Source organism: Sinocyclocheilus grahami, unplaced genomic scaffold (genome assembly GCF_001515645.1).
Source record: "Sinocyclocheilus grahami isolate Dianchi unplaced genomic scaffold, SAMN03320097.WGS_v1.1 scaffold119.1, whole genome shotgun sequence".
Lineage (NCBI taxonomy): Eukaryota > Metazoa > Chordata > Actinopteri > Cypriniformes > Cyprinidae > Sinocyclocheilus > Sinocyclocheilus grahami.
The window spans coordinates 905,091-920,793 of NW_015505298.1; the positions used below are offsets into that span (position 1 = coordinate 905,091).

At 37.6% G+C, this 15,703-nt stretch overlaps 1 protein-coding gene across 2 annotated transcripts in view; it reads left to right on the top strand.

Moving 5' to 3' along the window:
• The window catches only part of nova2 (NOVA alternative splicing regulator 2), a 50,107-nt gene extending 35,584 nt beyond the window's left edge, over positions 1-14,523 (top strand). For both annotated transcript variants that reach the window (XM_016278221.1, XM_016278222.1), the window contains 2 exons: positions 1,084-1,250; positions 11,484-14,523. In XM_016278221.1, the coding sequence (XP_016133707.1) occupies positions 1,084-1,250; positions 11,484-12,506 (1,190 nt within the window). In that variant the 3' untranslated portion in view covers positions 12,507-14,523. The remainder of the gene's footprint in view (positions 1-1,083; positions 1,251-11,483) is intronic.
• The last annotated feature ends 1,180 nt before the right edge of the window (positions 14,524-15,703 follow it).

Consider the following 15,703-nt stretch of genomic DNA (forward strand, 5'->3'; position numbering starts at 1 on the left):
AGTTGTGCTGCTTAATATTTTTTGTGGAAACGGTGATACTTTTTCTTTCATGAATAGAAAAGTTCAAATGAACAGCATTTATTTGAAATAGATTTTTTGTAACATTATAAATGTCTTTACTGTCATTTTTAATCAATTTATTGAACAATAAAACATCTTAACAAATTACCCAAACTTTGTGAACAGTAGTGTATAATTTATTAGTCATCTGACAATAATTCTTTAAAATATTTGTATATATTGTTTTGTTCACTAAATATGTGTATATTTCATGTAATTATTTTATGGTGACTTTATTTGACTATATTTTATTTGATGATATGGCAGTTGTCTTGAACTTATAGTCACATGATCCTTCAGAAATCATTCTAATATGCTGATTTTTGGCTCAAGAAACATTTATTATTATCAATGTTGATAATAGTTGTGCTGCTTAATATTTTTTGTGGAAACGGTGATACTTTTTCTTTCATGAATAGAAAAGTTCAAATGAACAGCATTTATTTGAAATAGATTTTTTGTAACATTATAAATGTCTTTACTGTCATTTTTAATCAATTTATTGAACAATAAAACATCTTAACAAATTACCCAAACTTTGTGAACAGTAGTGTATAATTTATTGGTCATCTGACAATAATTCTTTAAAATATTTGTATATATTGTTTTGTTCACTAAATATGTGTATATTTCATGTAATTATTTTATGGTGACTTTATTTGACTATATTTTATTTGATGATATGGCAGTTGTCTTGAACTTACACCAACATTATTAATTTAATCTAAAAGAGAAAGCGTTCGAGAATAAGTATTTTTCAGCTGGTCATGGGATTTAAAAAATTATCTTTTTAAAGGTAAGAATTAAGTTGACATGGAAAATACTGAAGCATGTTGGAACAATGCAGCGGGTTTTGGAAACTTGTTTTTAGTTTATTACACAGAAAACATGCTCCTTTGGCCCTCACCTCATCACTGCATTGAGAAAAATGCCATTTCATTAATCACTTCATAGCACACTTTAGACAACATCTGTAAATCACACTGAGCTTAAACTGTAATTCTCTTTGTGTGCCTCCTTTAGGAACAACCGAGCGCGTCTGCTTGGTCCAGGGCACTGTAGAGGCGCTGAACAGTGTCCATGACTTCATCGCGGAGAAGGTGCGGGAGATGCCGCAGAGCGCTCAGAAAACAGAGCCAGTTAGCATACTTCAGCCACAGACCACCGTCAACCCTGACCGTGTCAAACAGGTGATGCCTCACTTCCTTTAACTCCTGTTTCCTCTTGGTCCTTGCATGGGATAATTAACTTCCTTTTTATTTATTCTTCAATTAAAATCAGATTTTTTTACACTTCTTTTTTGATCTGATACTTAATAAGTTATAATAAAAAGCACAAGCCCACGGACCCATGAATATAGTCACAGAATGAAATGAAGTGAAGAGGGACATTTTGATTAGATCATTCTTTCTAATAGACAGTGTTAACTCCGTCAAACAGGTCCCAATTGGTTTGGCCTTTGCGTTATGAGCAAACAAACTCTCAAAGGTTCTGAGTGTGTTTCAATTAGACATGTCATTGATTGTGTACCGACTATCTGTTTAGGAAATCATCACCACCGGTCACTCCATTATTATGGTGCATTGATCTGCTGGGGTCCTGCATTGTTGTCATCCACTTCAATGATTCTTCTCCTTTATTTATCATTTACTTAATTAAATCACCCTTAGGGCAAAGAGAAAGAGTTGGCAGTATTCTTGAATAATTTACAACATGCCACCATTTTCTGTTCTTAATTTTTAGTTAAGCCTGTCCATTAAGGAAGTGTCCTCTTTGTGCTTATTGAGCAGTCTCTGTGAAGACAGGGCCATAACCTGAATTCCTAGAACATAAGGCCAAGACGCTTACCCCTGCAGAGTTGCCGACCTAATTATTTATGCATGTAATTATAAGGCTTATCAGCAACACATCTCACTTTAGTGCACATTATTGTCTCTGCTGGGAGAGCATCACTGCAAGCCCTCTCTGCATTCTCCTGCATTGTGCAATATGACGAGCTATATTTTATACAGGGATGCAGAGAGATTAGAATGTGGAGATACATTAAAAATGTTCATGAGGTTGTACAGCTGAGTCATTACTAACTTCCTTGAAACATACTTAGGCATATTCTATTGATTAAACCTTTGATCAAGATTGTCTGATAGATAGGAAACTTTGCACAAACATATTGTTTGTTTAACATTTATGTTTAATGTATAATTAAATATATATATATATATTCTATAATGAAATATTGTGTTCTATAATAAAATATATAACTGAATATATTTCTATATATTACTGTAAAATTACAATAAAATAAATATACATATATATGATATTTAATGATATAATTTTATATATGTATATGTTTCTTTTATTCTATTTTTTAAATATATATTAAAATAAATATTTTTTAAATGATATATATATATATATATATATATATAATTAAAAAAATAAAAGCTTGCTGATTTTAGCTTTGAAAATGTTGAAAAGTTTTATTTAATAAAAATGTAAATTTTAAAATATAGTAGTAGTTTGTTTTTTTCCAATAAACTTACTAAATAAAGTGCAATAAAACTATCATCACTATTACTAATTATTTAAATATATATTATTATTTAATAATATATATTTAGAAAGAAAGAAGAATATATAATTTTATTTTGCACTAAATTTTTTTTATTCTTCACTAGTCAAAATTGCGATTTTTTTTTCCGATTGTGAATTAGGTCATATAATCTTGCACTGCCATTGCGTTCTTTTCCAATTGTCACCACACGTGCGGCTGTCGTGGCTTGTATCTTATTGCAGTACACACAGATTGAGAGATAGAGGGCAAGAACTGAAGTCATATTAAGCAACAGCTGCTGATTTCGGGTCAGGAATGTCAACCGCTGAGCCTGCAACCAAATGGTCAGGGCAGGAGCGCGACTGACACCTAATTTAATCCACCCGCCCAGCAGCACAATCAATCTGATCATCTAGATAGCTCATTGTTATGGACGCCTCATTGTTTCAGACAGTGTTTAACTCTAAACTCAGATGATAAAGAGCCAGCCTGCACCGGCTTCCTCTGGTCTGTACAGGTTTCCTCTGATCTTTTCCTCCGCTTGTTTCCCACATCCTGTTTGTTCCCATCCACACAGGAAATGGACCATTAATGCACAGGAAGATAGAGTCCCTGATGTTGTCTATAGGTAGACACAGTAAATCACTGCAGTTGGGTATTTGCATTTTCGTGACTACTAGTCACTGAAGAGACACTGTATATGTGAGCAAACATTGCACTTGCTGCGTTCCCAAACACATCAATCCTAATGTAATTTATTCACCTGAAAATCTATAGTACTGCATATGGAAATTACAATAATTCTCAAATCATTGAGGAGTAAAGAAATTCATATTCTTTACTTGGAGGATTAAGGCTGCACTATGAAATGACTCCTGAAGCACATTCACATAGTTTTTATGAACATTTTGACTGGAACACCATTAACAGTTCCTCCTGTTTCGCTTGAAAAGTGGAACAATTTCTCTGCAATCTCTATTTTTCAACATCAAAGACAAAAGAATGAATTTCTCCATGCATCACTGGCTTTTCTGTAATAACCCACAGCTTTACTTCTATTATATTGATCAGTGGGATTGCCTTAAGTGGCTATGCTGTTTCAAACCATCCTTTCCCTTCACAACACCACCAAAGCCAGCCTATTTAATTATCCTGCATCGTGAATCTAATAAAAGTTCTCATTGGAGCACTACGCCCGCACACACACATAAACAGTCAAGCGAAACACTGCTGTGTTCTCTGCTCGTCTCCTAAATTAAAAGTGACATCAGGAAAATTGCTATAACGTCTAAAATTGAAGAAAAAAAAAAACTCTCATCCAATAGCCCAACCTTCCCTTCTCTCCCTTCCCCGCTCCGCTCTCTAGAGGGATGGTGACTGGCTAAAATATTGTATGCCTTTTTTAACCTTCAAATCCATCAGCCAGCCAGGAAAAAGGTCACTGTCTCTCCACGGAGTATCGATCTCATTTCCAGAAGAGCCAATGGAGAGGGAGAGCCTTATAACAATATTGGTTGTTGGACAAGGAAGGAAGTACATCCTCTAATGCCGGGCATCAAATCTCTTTTGGGTGAAGGAAAGGACAGATGCCATCTGTGTTGTGTGTCTTTAGTATTTGCAGACTCTGTTGGTGGTTTGTTTATACAGTCACAGTGTATTTGTAGAAAGTATGTGTAGATCTTTCATTCACTATCTTATGATTTTTACAGGGTCATGGAAAATATGGAAATATCAGGGAACTGTGGTTTCCAGGCCCTGAGAAGTCATGGAAATGTTTAGAATTAATACTTTTTTTTCTGTTAATTTATAAACTATTTTATATATATTAAAATATGTATTTATCTAATTAAATATTTGTATTAATTTATAAAAATATTTAATTAGCTAGAAATTGTTTTTTTGAGAGTGTAATCTCAATAAAATGATTTCTAAAAATTCAACAAGTGAAACATTTCTTACATTTTTCGTCTAGATTTGTGCATGTTTAAAATTTTTGTTTGTCTTGCAATTGCTCTTTATAATTTCAAATTACATTTTATAAATTAATGCACTCACAAATTGCACTTAAATTCCATGCTAAAAATATATTCATTATAAAAAAATCTGACTTTTTCTGTTGTTTGTAATTAATAATTTCAAAACATATATAACCACTAAATGTGATAACATTTGTCAAAAGAGGTATAAAAATATTGTTTTCACTCAAGAGCTGAAATAGCATGTCCAATGGATGATACAAGGGGATATTAATAAGTCAGAATGATGAGCTTTATTATCAGGGGTTATATTACCAGGGAATTTCAGAAGAATTGACATGTCTATATCAAGTCTCACAGCGAGTGTCACACCTACCTTAAAAGCAGGTCGTCCCATTGATATTGGACTGTGGTGATCTCATATTGTCTATGTGTTAGAGGATGTACTCTATCCGAAGCTCGCACATCTCTACTAATCCTGAGCCGGACCCCTGGAGATATGAGTTGTAACATTCTTTGATGGATGCAGGACTTGAGCTGTCTGAAATGGCATAAAAATCAATAATAAATTAGGTCTTTATTAAATATGTATCTGTAAGGGCGCATTCTTCATTTGGTATTGCTCTGCATTTGGGTTCTGGAGAGAACTGTGATGTCAAGGCTAGCGGTTCAAGGCTGGATGATAATGTTGAGATGGATATTTTCTGATGCAAGTTTATTTTATGTAGATATCCACATTTAAAGACCTTTAATCATGCAACGTACTGAGCTTATAGGGATAGTTTTCCAAATTCTGTTCTCATTTACTCACCTTCATCTCATCCAAACCTGTATGACTTGCTTTCTTCTGTGGAACACAAAAGGTTCTTTGAAGAATCACTTTTTGTCCATACAATGAAAGTCAGTGAGGTCCTAAACAACATTGGACCCCATTGACTTCAATTGTATAGACAATAAACATTCTTTATTTGTGTTCATACAGGTTTGGAATGACATGAGGGCGTGTAAATGATGATAGTATTTAAATATTTTTGTAAACTATCCACTTAAATTAAGATGTTTATGTCACATTCTAGATGTTTATACAAATTAATGTCAATCTGACACTTAAAATATGAATTTGTTCTATTGGAGAGAGCAGCACACGATATTGGGGAGATTGAGGACCCTATTTTAGTTTACAATGAGCTCGCCCATTACAGGACAGACTATTTTTGGGCGCGTCACCCCTTGTGATTTCACTTAGGGTTATTTAATGCAGTCTAGACAGCTGAGGATTAAAATTGTTTGTTTATGGAGGAAACTGTTTGGGATTTGCACTCATAAATGCATGTTTGTTGCTTTGAAATGCCTCCAAATATATCCTTTTTACCACCATCATGTCTAAAAGTAGGAAAATGTTTTATTTAGTAACATGATTTAATAAGCTGAAAACAATTCACTCAGAAATTGCTAGTAAATTTCACAAAAAATTACAGCAAGAAACATTAAAAGAAATGTGAATTTGAAGTATAAAGATTGAAATAGTAATTTCTTTTAAAACATGGTCTAGTAATCTTTTATTTACAATGTCGAAAATATATTTTTTACAGTGTACAGGTGAAATGAGTTTACAGGCGCTACACACTCATTGAGAAGCTTGTTGCATTTTGCTCTTGTGCTCAAAATATAAAACGACAATGAAAATCAGCCATATCACAAGCTCTCACACAGCCTGACCGAAAGAATTATAGGGAGTGAAAATTGAGAGTCGACCACTCATACAGGACCCTCACTAGCAATCAACAACCTTTCACGACAGTCATAAGACCAAGGTGAGGAGGAGGAGGAGGAGGAGGACAGGGTGTTATTTTTAACTCGTGTGGAGTCTTTTTTTTTTTTTTTCAATGCCAGCAGCCAGGGACCACACGGGATCAGGAGACAGGCGATTAACCCAAAGGCAAGCGCTTAAGACTTCAAAGTGCAAACAGCTACGGCTCTATAGTCAGGCACTGTTCTGGGGACAGAGGTTGAGAGTTGCTGCGTGCCCGATTCGGGTGGGATGCGCCAGGGGGTCACATTGTTTGAGACCCCTGCCACCTTCAGGACTGGGTGCATTTTGCTGCCACATCAGTAGAAAGAGTTTAGAGGAAGTTTGAATTGCTTTTTTCAGAGGCGGAATGGTTTTTATAATGTGCACCCGGATACAGACTCCTGGGGCCTCATCGGCCCGTTCAGCAAAAACCCACACAGAACGAGACTGTATCCTTTGATTAATTTCTGCTAGTCTCAGATGCTGCTCTCATTATTTTCCTTTTTTTTGTAGCAGTAATAGAACAAAGTAACACCGTCTACATAAGGAGTACATACATGTCCTTCATGGCTGGCCAATCTTTCATTGCCCATTACCCACAACCCCCTGCAGCATCCTCCCGACAATTCATCAAAGGCTTCTAGTCCCAGATGACTGGTGGCGCAGCAGCAGCAGGCATCTCTCTCTTTCACTCACTCTCTCTCACTCACTCTCTCCGTCTTGCACTCTTTATTTCTCTGCCTCAGCCTCCCTTCTCCGTTCACTCTTTTATAGATAGACATAGCAGGCATCCACCTCCTCTAGCTCAGCACTTGGATGCATTCAGTGAAATTAACCTGCATATGTGTCAACGCTGCTCGATTCCTACCCAACAGGCTCATTTCTATCAGCACTTCTTCTGCCAAATGCCATCATTGAAAATGGTGGTATCATAAAGAAAGAGCTAAACGCAACAAATGTTACTTGCTAATAGTTGCTAATAGTTATTTTAAAAAGAATCATCTTATTGTGGATATTTGGTGTAAGTATAAGAGTGTTTGTTAATAAAACTTTTTGGATAGGCAGATATATACTGACAGATATATTGACTAATAATGATTACCGTCTATATATATTGATAGTATGGGGTCAGTAAGATGTATTTATATACGAAAGAAAGAAATTAAATTAGTCAAAAGCACAAATGTTTTCAACATTGATAATAATAATAATAAATGTTTCTTGAGCACCAAATCAGCATATTATAATGATTTCTGAAGGATCAGAGCTATGGCTGCTGAAAATTCAGCTTTGCCATCACAGGAATAATTACAATTTTGAAATATTAAAATTACATTAAAATGGAAAACAGTTATTTTAAATTGTAATAATATTTAATACTTTTTTTAATTAAATGAAAGCAGCCTTGGTGAGCATAAGAGACTAGTTTAAAAAAAATCTTGCCATCCTCAAACTTTTGAAAGATAGCAAATAAATATTGGCATTATATCAGCCAGGTGACTATGTCTTTTTAGTTGAAATAATTATTAAATAAAAAATAAATAGGAATATTAAATAATAGTGTCTACATGAACATTTGGTTGGGTTAATTAAGGCCTTCTGAAGTGACGTGCTGTCTTTGGAAAGATCCTCATTGATATGAATATCCATATACATATCAATATCTATATCCATTATAAAGCTTTATAATGGCAGTGAATGGGGGTTGAGATTTTGAAGCCCCAAAAGTTTGAGAGCCCATTCAAATCTGATTCAGTTCAAGTCTGAAAATTTGTGAATCAATTTATGAACTCCTTTTGAACAAAAGGTCACAAGTCTAATCTGCCAATAGATAATTTAGCAAAACAGATGCATTTTCACTGGCGGTCTCAGAGCTTTGGACTGCACTGTATATGTACTGATCAATCACAGTACGTCTCTGGTGCCAAAAACAATCTGCTTTCCATTGCATTAAATGGTAATCGTGAATACAATTATTTTGCTCAAAACGTTCCTTATACAAGGTTCTGTTTATTCTAGCAAAATAAAAGGTGAATGTAGGAGTCCATGAAATTTCCTGTTGGCAGTTTTTCATTTCTATGCTAATTCGGCTGAATGAGAGTTCGAGCTACAGTGGCAAGGCTAAACAGCCTCTGTAAAGAGATGTCTGTGTGCAGCGAGCTTCAGCAGACCTTGAGGCAAAGAGTGAAAAGAACGAAACAGCTCACAAAAGAAACAAACGTAAAGGCTGAGACGATCACCACCCCCTCCCCAACCTCTCACACTCTCTCTCCTTTCCTCTAGTCTCTCCTTCGCTTTGTTCATATACACACACACATACAAACACACGCCCCCACAGACACACACATCCTTCTTCACTCACATCTACCCGCTCCTCTCGTCTCCCCTTTTTACCATTTTCATCTCTGTATCTGTCATTTTGACAGTGCAAATATTCTGAATCCTGCATTGTCAAAGCTTTTCATTATCCAGAGTGATTAACTGTCAAAGCGAACACCACACCGCATATTTTGTTTTCTCACAATGCAACGGTTTGTAGATGTATCCAGCAATGATCAAAGAGATCAAGCGCTAATTTGTTGGTTCAATTAGTGAGTGAATATGTCAAGTTACACGGACGAAATTCAAAAAGTGTGTGATGTTTTCTTATAGACGGCCGAGTATTGTTAGGTTTTTGTGTATATGTGTGCACATGCAGTATTATGGCACAAGTAGCTGGTGGTTTTAAGTGAATGGTTGCGATTCGCGAGCATATAAGGTGGGGGGTGGAAGGGTGGTTGGTTGGTTGGTTGCTATGCATCATTCTCGACTCCCTTTCAGTCCCCCTTGAATGCTGGAGTTGAGTTTCCATGGAAACACTGACCCCTGGGAGACGGCGCTTTTCAGGAGGAGCCTCTTTTTACCTAGTGATTCACAGCTCAGGAAGTACAAGAACAAAACACACAAGCATCTTTATATTTACCTTCTAATACATAATTTTCTGGGCTTACCAGTGCCGCAGTTTTCCTCTCTTGTAATTTATTTAATAATATAATTTTAATCATTTTTTGTTTCCTATCTCATATTTGTTTTTATATTCTTCTTTTATATTCTCAGATAAACCAGTGTCATTTTAGTATTATTTATAGACTATTGTAGTATTTATGAATATTTTCCTTTTTTTTTTAAATTATATATATTTATTAATTTTCAAACAACTTAAAATCGAACAAGAAAAAATTTATAAAAATAATTTATGGCTCACCACTCCATTAAATCAATTTGAGAATGAAATGAAATATTGACATAAACGTACCAACAATATGCCTTACATATTTGTACTCTAATATGTCTCACATATTTAAACCTCATTAAACAAACCCTCTAATAAGAATAGAGGATATATCTAAGCCCATATATATTAAAAATGGGTCCCACCTTCTATGAAATATAGCATCCTTACTATAAGAAGCACAGGTTAAGTAATCAATATTTTACATTTTTAATTTTAATTAAATTTTTTAAAAAAAATAATAGTTTTGCCATTTTTATTAGTTTTGTTTTTTAATTTGTATTTTTTTATTTTAGTATTCCCAACATGTTTTATTTAAGATATATTTAAATTAGCGAAAATGGTTTAATGGTTTTATTTAACGATACCAACACTGAGATAAACTTTTTTTAATACATTTGTTGTATTTTAATGTGATATTTTACAGTCTGCCTAATGTGACACAATCTGAAAAAATTTTTTTTATAGAAAATTCTAAAATTCTAGAAACAAAATTTCTCTAATTCTTTTATATTATTTTCATATTTTATGAGCTCAAAATGGTGACCAATTACAGCACCTAAAATACATAGTTACCCTTACACATTCACATAACTTTTAACTTAAAATAATTAATTCAAGGCATTAATGTTTGCCTACAAAACCACCACTGGCTCTGCACCCATTTACCTAAATTCATTACTTCAGAGTTATGTGCCCTCTAGAAGCTTGCATTCTGCAAGTGAACGGCGTATTATTGTGCCATCTCAAAGAGGCACAAAATCACTTTCACTGACTTTTTCATGAACTGTTCCCTCCTGGTGGAATGACCTGCCCAACTCAATCAGAGCAGCTGAGTCCTTAACCATCTTCAAGAAATGACTAAAAACACATCTGTTCCACCTTTATTTGACCCTCTAACTCTAGCACTTTCTATTCTATTTTAATTATACTTTATCTATATTTATGTTTTTTGTGTGTGTGTGTGTGTATATATATATATATATATATATATACACACACACACACACCTGGCTACGTGTACTGTGTTAGGCTAACAGAGACTTGTCATTTGCACTTATATATTGTTGCTCTTTTGTTAGTTTTGACTGCTTTTATTGTCCTCATTTGTAAGTCGCTTTGGATAAAAGCGTCTGCTAAATGACTAAATAAATAATAAATAAACTTAAGATCATACTATGTAAACTGCCCACATAGAAACAAATTCAAATACTTTTAGGAAAGAAATCCCAGATAATTTTAATGAACACATTTAGTAACAGTGCTTTCAGCAACATTTTAACAAGATCAGTATGTTCTGTGTGAGGCTTTGGTAAAATAGTACCAGCATGAGTCACTGCTTGATCAGAGGAGCAAACCTTTCTAAGTTAGGGAAAAAACCATGGTAACCACTGTTTACACTTTTTTCCCTCTATCAATGAGGAAACTGTTTTTCGCAGACATTGTCTAAAACTTACTCGCTGAGAACACTACATTGCTGTTCTGTTAAATTACCAGATTAAACTCATCTGTTAGATGCAACTTGATTTGTGGTTTAATGATACAGAAAATTATGAAATGGCAACTTGAAACAAAGTAATTACTATAAAGTCTAAGCAAGGCTTTGGTTTTCAATACATATGGGTACAGTTGGCGCAAAAATAGTTATGTTCAAAGAAAGACATTGATTGTGCTACCAATAATGGGCTCCCAGTGGATAAAAACCATACTTCTTACTTTTAAATCCCAAAACTGAGAAATGGTGCATGCTAAACTAGCACAAGAGTGCCGGTTTCACTAGAGTGACTCATTAACTGACACCGGCCTCTCTGCTTATCTTCTCTTCAGGCCAAGCTGATAGTGCCCAACAGCACGGCAGGGCTGATCATTGGCAAGGGCGGAGCCACGGTGAAGGCCGTCATGGAGCAGTCTGGTGCCTGGGTCCAGCTCTCACAGAAACCCGAAGGCATCAACCTGCAGGAACGCGTCGTCACTATCAGCGGGGAGCCCGAGCAGAACCGCAAGGCTGTGGAGATCATTGTGCAGAAGATCCAGGAGGACCCGCAGAGCAGCAGCTGTCTGAACATCAGTTACTCTAACATCTCTGGCCCTGTGGCCAACTCCAATCCCACCGGTTCCCCATATGCCAACTCTGCAGAGGTAATGCCGGCTGCTGCCGCAGCGGCAGCGGCCACGGCCTCCAGTCTCCTGGGGCAGGCCAGTCTGGCGGGAGTGGGCGCCTTCCCCACCACCATGTCCAGCTTCTCAGGGAACGACCTGCTGACTATCACATCCGCACTGAACACGTTAGCCAGCTACGGATACAATACCAACTCCCTGGGCCTAGGGCTCAACCCTGCGGCTGCCTCAGGAGTCCTCGCTGCTGTGGCTGCAAGCGCTAACCCTGCTGCAGCCGCGGCCGCCAACCTGCTAGCCTCCTATGCCAATGATGCGTCCACCAGCTCCGGCCACCACGCGACCAGCCTGGGAGGCTTCACGCTAGGCTCGCTCGCCGCCGCCACCGGAGCCACCAACGGCTACCTGAGCGCCGCTTCCCCGCTGATGGCAAGTTCACTACTGGCCACCGAGAAGCTGACCGAGGGGGCCAAAGATGTGGTGGAGATTGCGGTGCCGGAGAACTTGGTGGGCGCCATTTTGGGGAAGGGAGGCAAAACACTTGTGGAGTACCAAGAACTGACGGGAGCCCGCATCCAGATCTCCAAAAAGGGAGAGTTTGTTCCTGGCACCAGAAACCGTAAAGTTACCATTACCGGATCGCCAGCCGCCACACAGGCAGCCCAATATCTTATCAGCCAGCGAATCACATATGAGCAGGGTGTGAGGGCCACCAATCCGCAGAAGGTGGGCTAAAAACAGGGAGTATGAAAAAAGGAGAGAAAAGAGTGGGGGATGGGGAAGATACAAAGAAAGATGGAGGGCGTGAATATCAACGAAAATCAGCCACATTCTTTGTGGGAAAAATCTCAGTATTAAAAAAAAAGATGGAAATAATTCCTCTCAAAGTGGAAAATTTGAAAAAGAAAAATGTGTAAAATGTAAATATGGGTTTAATCCTTAAGTTCTGGATTTTTATTGGTTAAATTTGTTTTGTTTTTTTCTTTTGTTTAGTTTTTTTTGTGTGCATTTTCTGGACAGCAGTGAATGGCATTTCAACCTGGCATGCTGCCTCGCTGCAGTTCCCAGCAGGTGGGCAAGGTGGTCGGATGGGGGACAATGGGGTGGAGCAATCCCAGGAATCAGCCCTTTCCCCACCCCCATCCCCTCCTAGCTAACAGATTTTTGTTCTTTAATCTTTTAGTCCTTAGTTTAACTCCCACACTTTCGCCCATGCCTTCTCTTTAAGAGGGCCTGAGACTGATTATTTACCCCTCCCCCCTCCCTCCTCCCTCAGTCTGTGACACCGCATATCCCACCCCAGCCCTTCTGATCCCAGCCGGCCCAACCCTGGGCAGGATAGGGCAGGGGAATGCGAGGCTGCTGCAGGGTCTCTCAGCGCCACTAGACATTGACCTGGGGTTCCAATTGGACCAGGTGCATGCCATTACTGATGTTGTTAGCATAAGGGAAGCTTGTAGATCATGTTGCGGACATAGGCCAGGACGCAAAACACACCTGAATCTTTCGTACCAGAGCTCCTAGAAATTGTGGCATTTGTCTATGGGATTCGAGGTCTGGTGTTTATACAAATACTATTATCATTATTATTATTACTACTACTATTATTATTATTACAAATGATCATCTCCATCAACGTTATTTATTCATATGATTTCACCCATAAGGACTGAAGTATTTTCTTTTGTTTTTCTTAATCTGTGAATTCAGGTTGACATGAATGTAAAGACAATATTTTGGATTTAGTTTTTTATTTAAGTTGATTGAATCGTGTGTCCATGTAATATATGTCTTATTTAACGTCCAGTGATAACTGCACCGTCGGCACCAACAGAGAATAGGGGCAGATGTACTGTACAGTGATATTAATACAAAAAAAACACACAAACACACACCCTCAGCAAACTATTACCAGACTTAAATGCTGAAAATGCAACTAAAAACAGACTTGAAATCACAGTGGGACTAGACAATTTATTCACATATCTACTGAATGAGAATGTAGGTCTTTGCACAAGTCCAAGGGAGTGTATCAGAATACGACTTTATATAAAAGCCAATCCCTTTCTGTAACGTCCCAAAACATATCCCCGTCTTTACTCTACGCTGCCCCTCTGCAGCGCGAGAGATTGTGCACTTTGAGCCGCTGCAGTCGAGTATCTGCACAAATCTGCTGGAAAATTTGCGTAGATATTCCATATCAAATCAGAAAATTGGCCCTCAGAGCTCTGAGGCGTTTCATGAACACATACTACTGAAAGACTAAGAACAAATTCTGATCTGCACAGACTGCTTAGTAACATGGTCTTCTCTGGAAATCCCAGGTTGTGTGTTCTACTGTGACTATACATCCTGAGTCACCAGTAAATCTAATTCTAGAACGGGCTACCCATGTGAAGATCTTTCTGTGCAGATCTGAACTACCCATGTGCGACGTATGTGCTGCTAATAAGGTCCTATTTCCTTTTTGTTTTGAATCGGAGTACACTGAATTTCGTCTTAATGCACTGTGAAGTGTGGAGGCCGTGATGGAAGGCCAAAAAAAGTCAGGGTTTCTATATCGTTATTGCATCGAAGCATCACCATGATGGAATGTACTCATGTGGAACGTCTCATATTTATAACAACCTCCATGGAGTCAAGGTATCGCTTACCGTAGGGTGGAAAGGAAGCCTGGATGGTTTGTTAGGTTGAGGTCAGACTCTTCGGACAAGTTTTTTTTTTGGCATCATGTTGCAGTATCCAACCTTAACTTTCCAAGTGTGCACTAACTAACTGCCAGCTGACCATGCATATTTATCGTGAAGGAGCAGAGGATGGTATATTCTGTACGCTTAAACTTTAGGTGTCCTCCAAAATTATTCTGTGTCTAAACAACTGTTATTGATTCTTTACCGGCTGGAATGAGCTGAAAAATACCAAACTCATCGAAACCACAAGACTTTAGCACAGAGAGCATTTCCCAAAGAATAATTAGACCAACAGAAAAAGACAGAGTTTGTGCTCTCTCTCCCAATGACTAAAGTTATGATTCTTTCCTCTCCTTTGCTATTGGAGCACCAGGGAGAGTAAATCTGAACCGATTGGTAAGGAGGCTTCTTTATTCTCATCTAAAAACCATCACCTCCCCTCACCTCTTCTCAACACCCTTTTTTTACCTTTGTGCACCCCCATTCTGACACATCAACCCAGAGACCCCCTTTTCTCTCACATCTCTCCATGGGTGGCGATGTCTGGTGTAACAGTGCATGTATGCTTGCCCTTTCACGAAACAATGATGGTGTGAAAGGGAAGATGCGCCTACAGAGTAGAACTAGAAGCTTGCAGTAGATCATGATTGCACACATCACACCTTCAAAAAGGGACTTACTATGAGCCATCCATGTGTTTGTATGGTGTGCATGTGTGTGTATATATGCGTGTAAAGGTGATAGGTTTGGATAGATATGAATGTGTCTAGCAGTTGGGCCCAAGGTGAGGAGGTCTAACAAGTGACTGAAACAGCAATGACTCAAGGTACTCTACTATAAGATAGTTGCATGTTTTTTTTTTTTTTGAGGTGCAATTTTCAAACAGTAGGGCATAATAGTTCAGATTTGAAGATCAATACGAGGAAGTGATGGCAATCGAGCGCCTCCGCATTTTAGAGTGCATCTATGTGTTTGGTTTTACCCATGATGCAGTACTTCATCAGACACTTCAGAGCTTGAACGAGTCTCAGTAGATCCCCCAGATCATTTTTTTGTAAAAAACAAAACAAAACAAAAAAAACCTTGGTTACATCGCCGTTTGATCTAAGACACATAAAATACAAGATATTACTGTGAGAATTCAATGTGAAAACTATAAAAAGGTGCCAACATAGTGTCAAGGAGCAGCTTTTTGTTTTGTTGTTTTTGTATTCAGTGCTAAAAGTACATATTGGGGGGGGG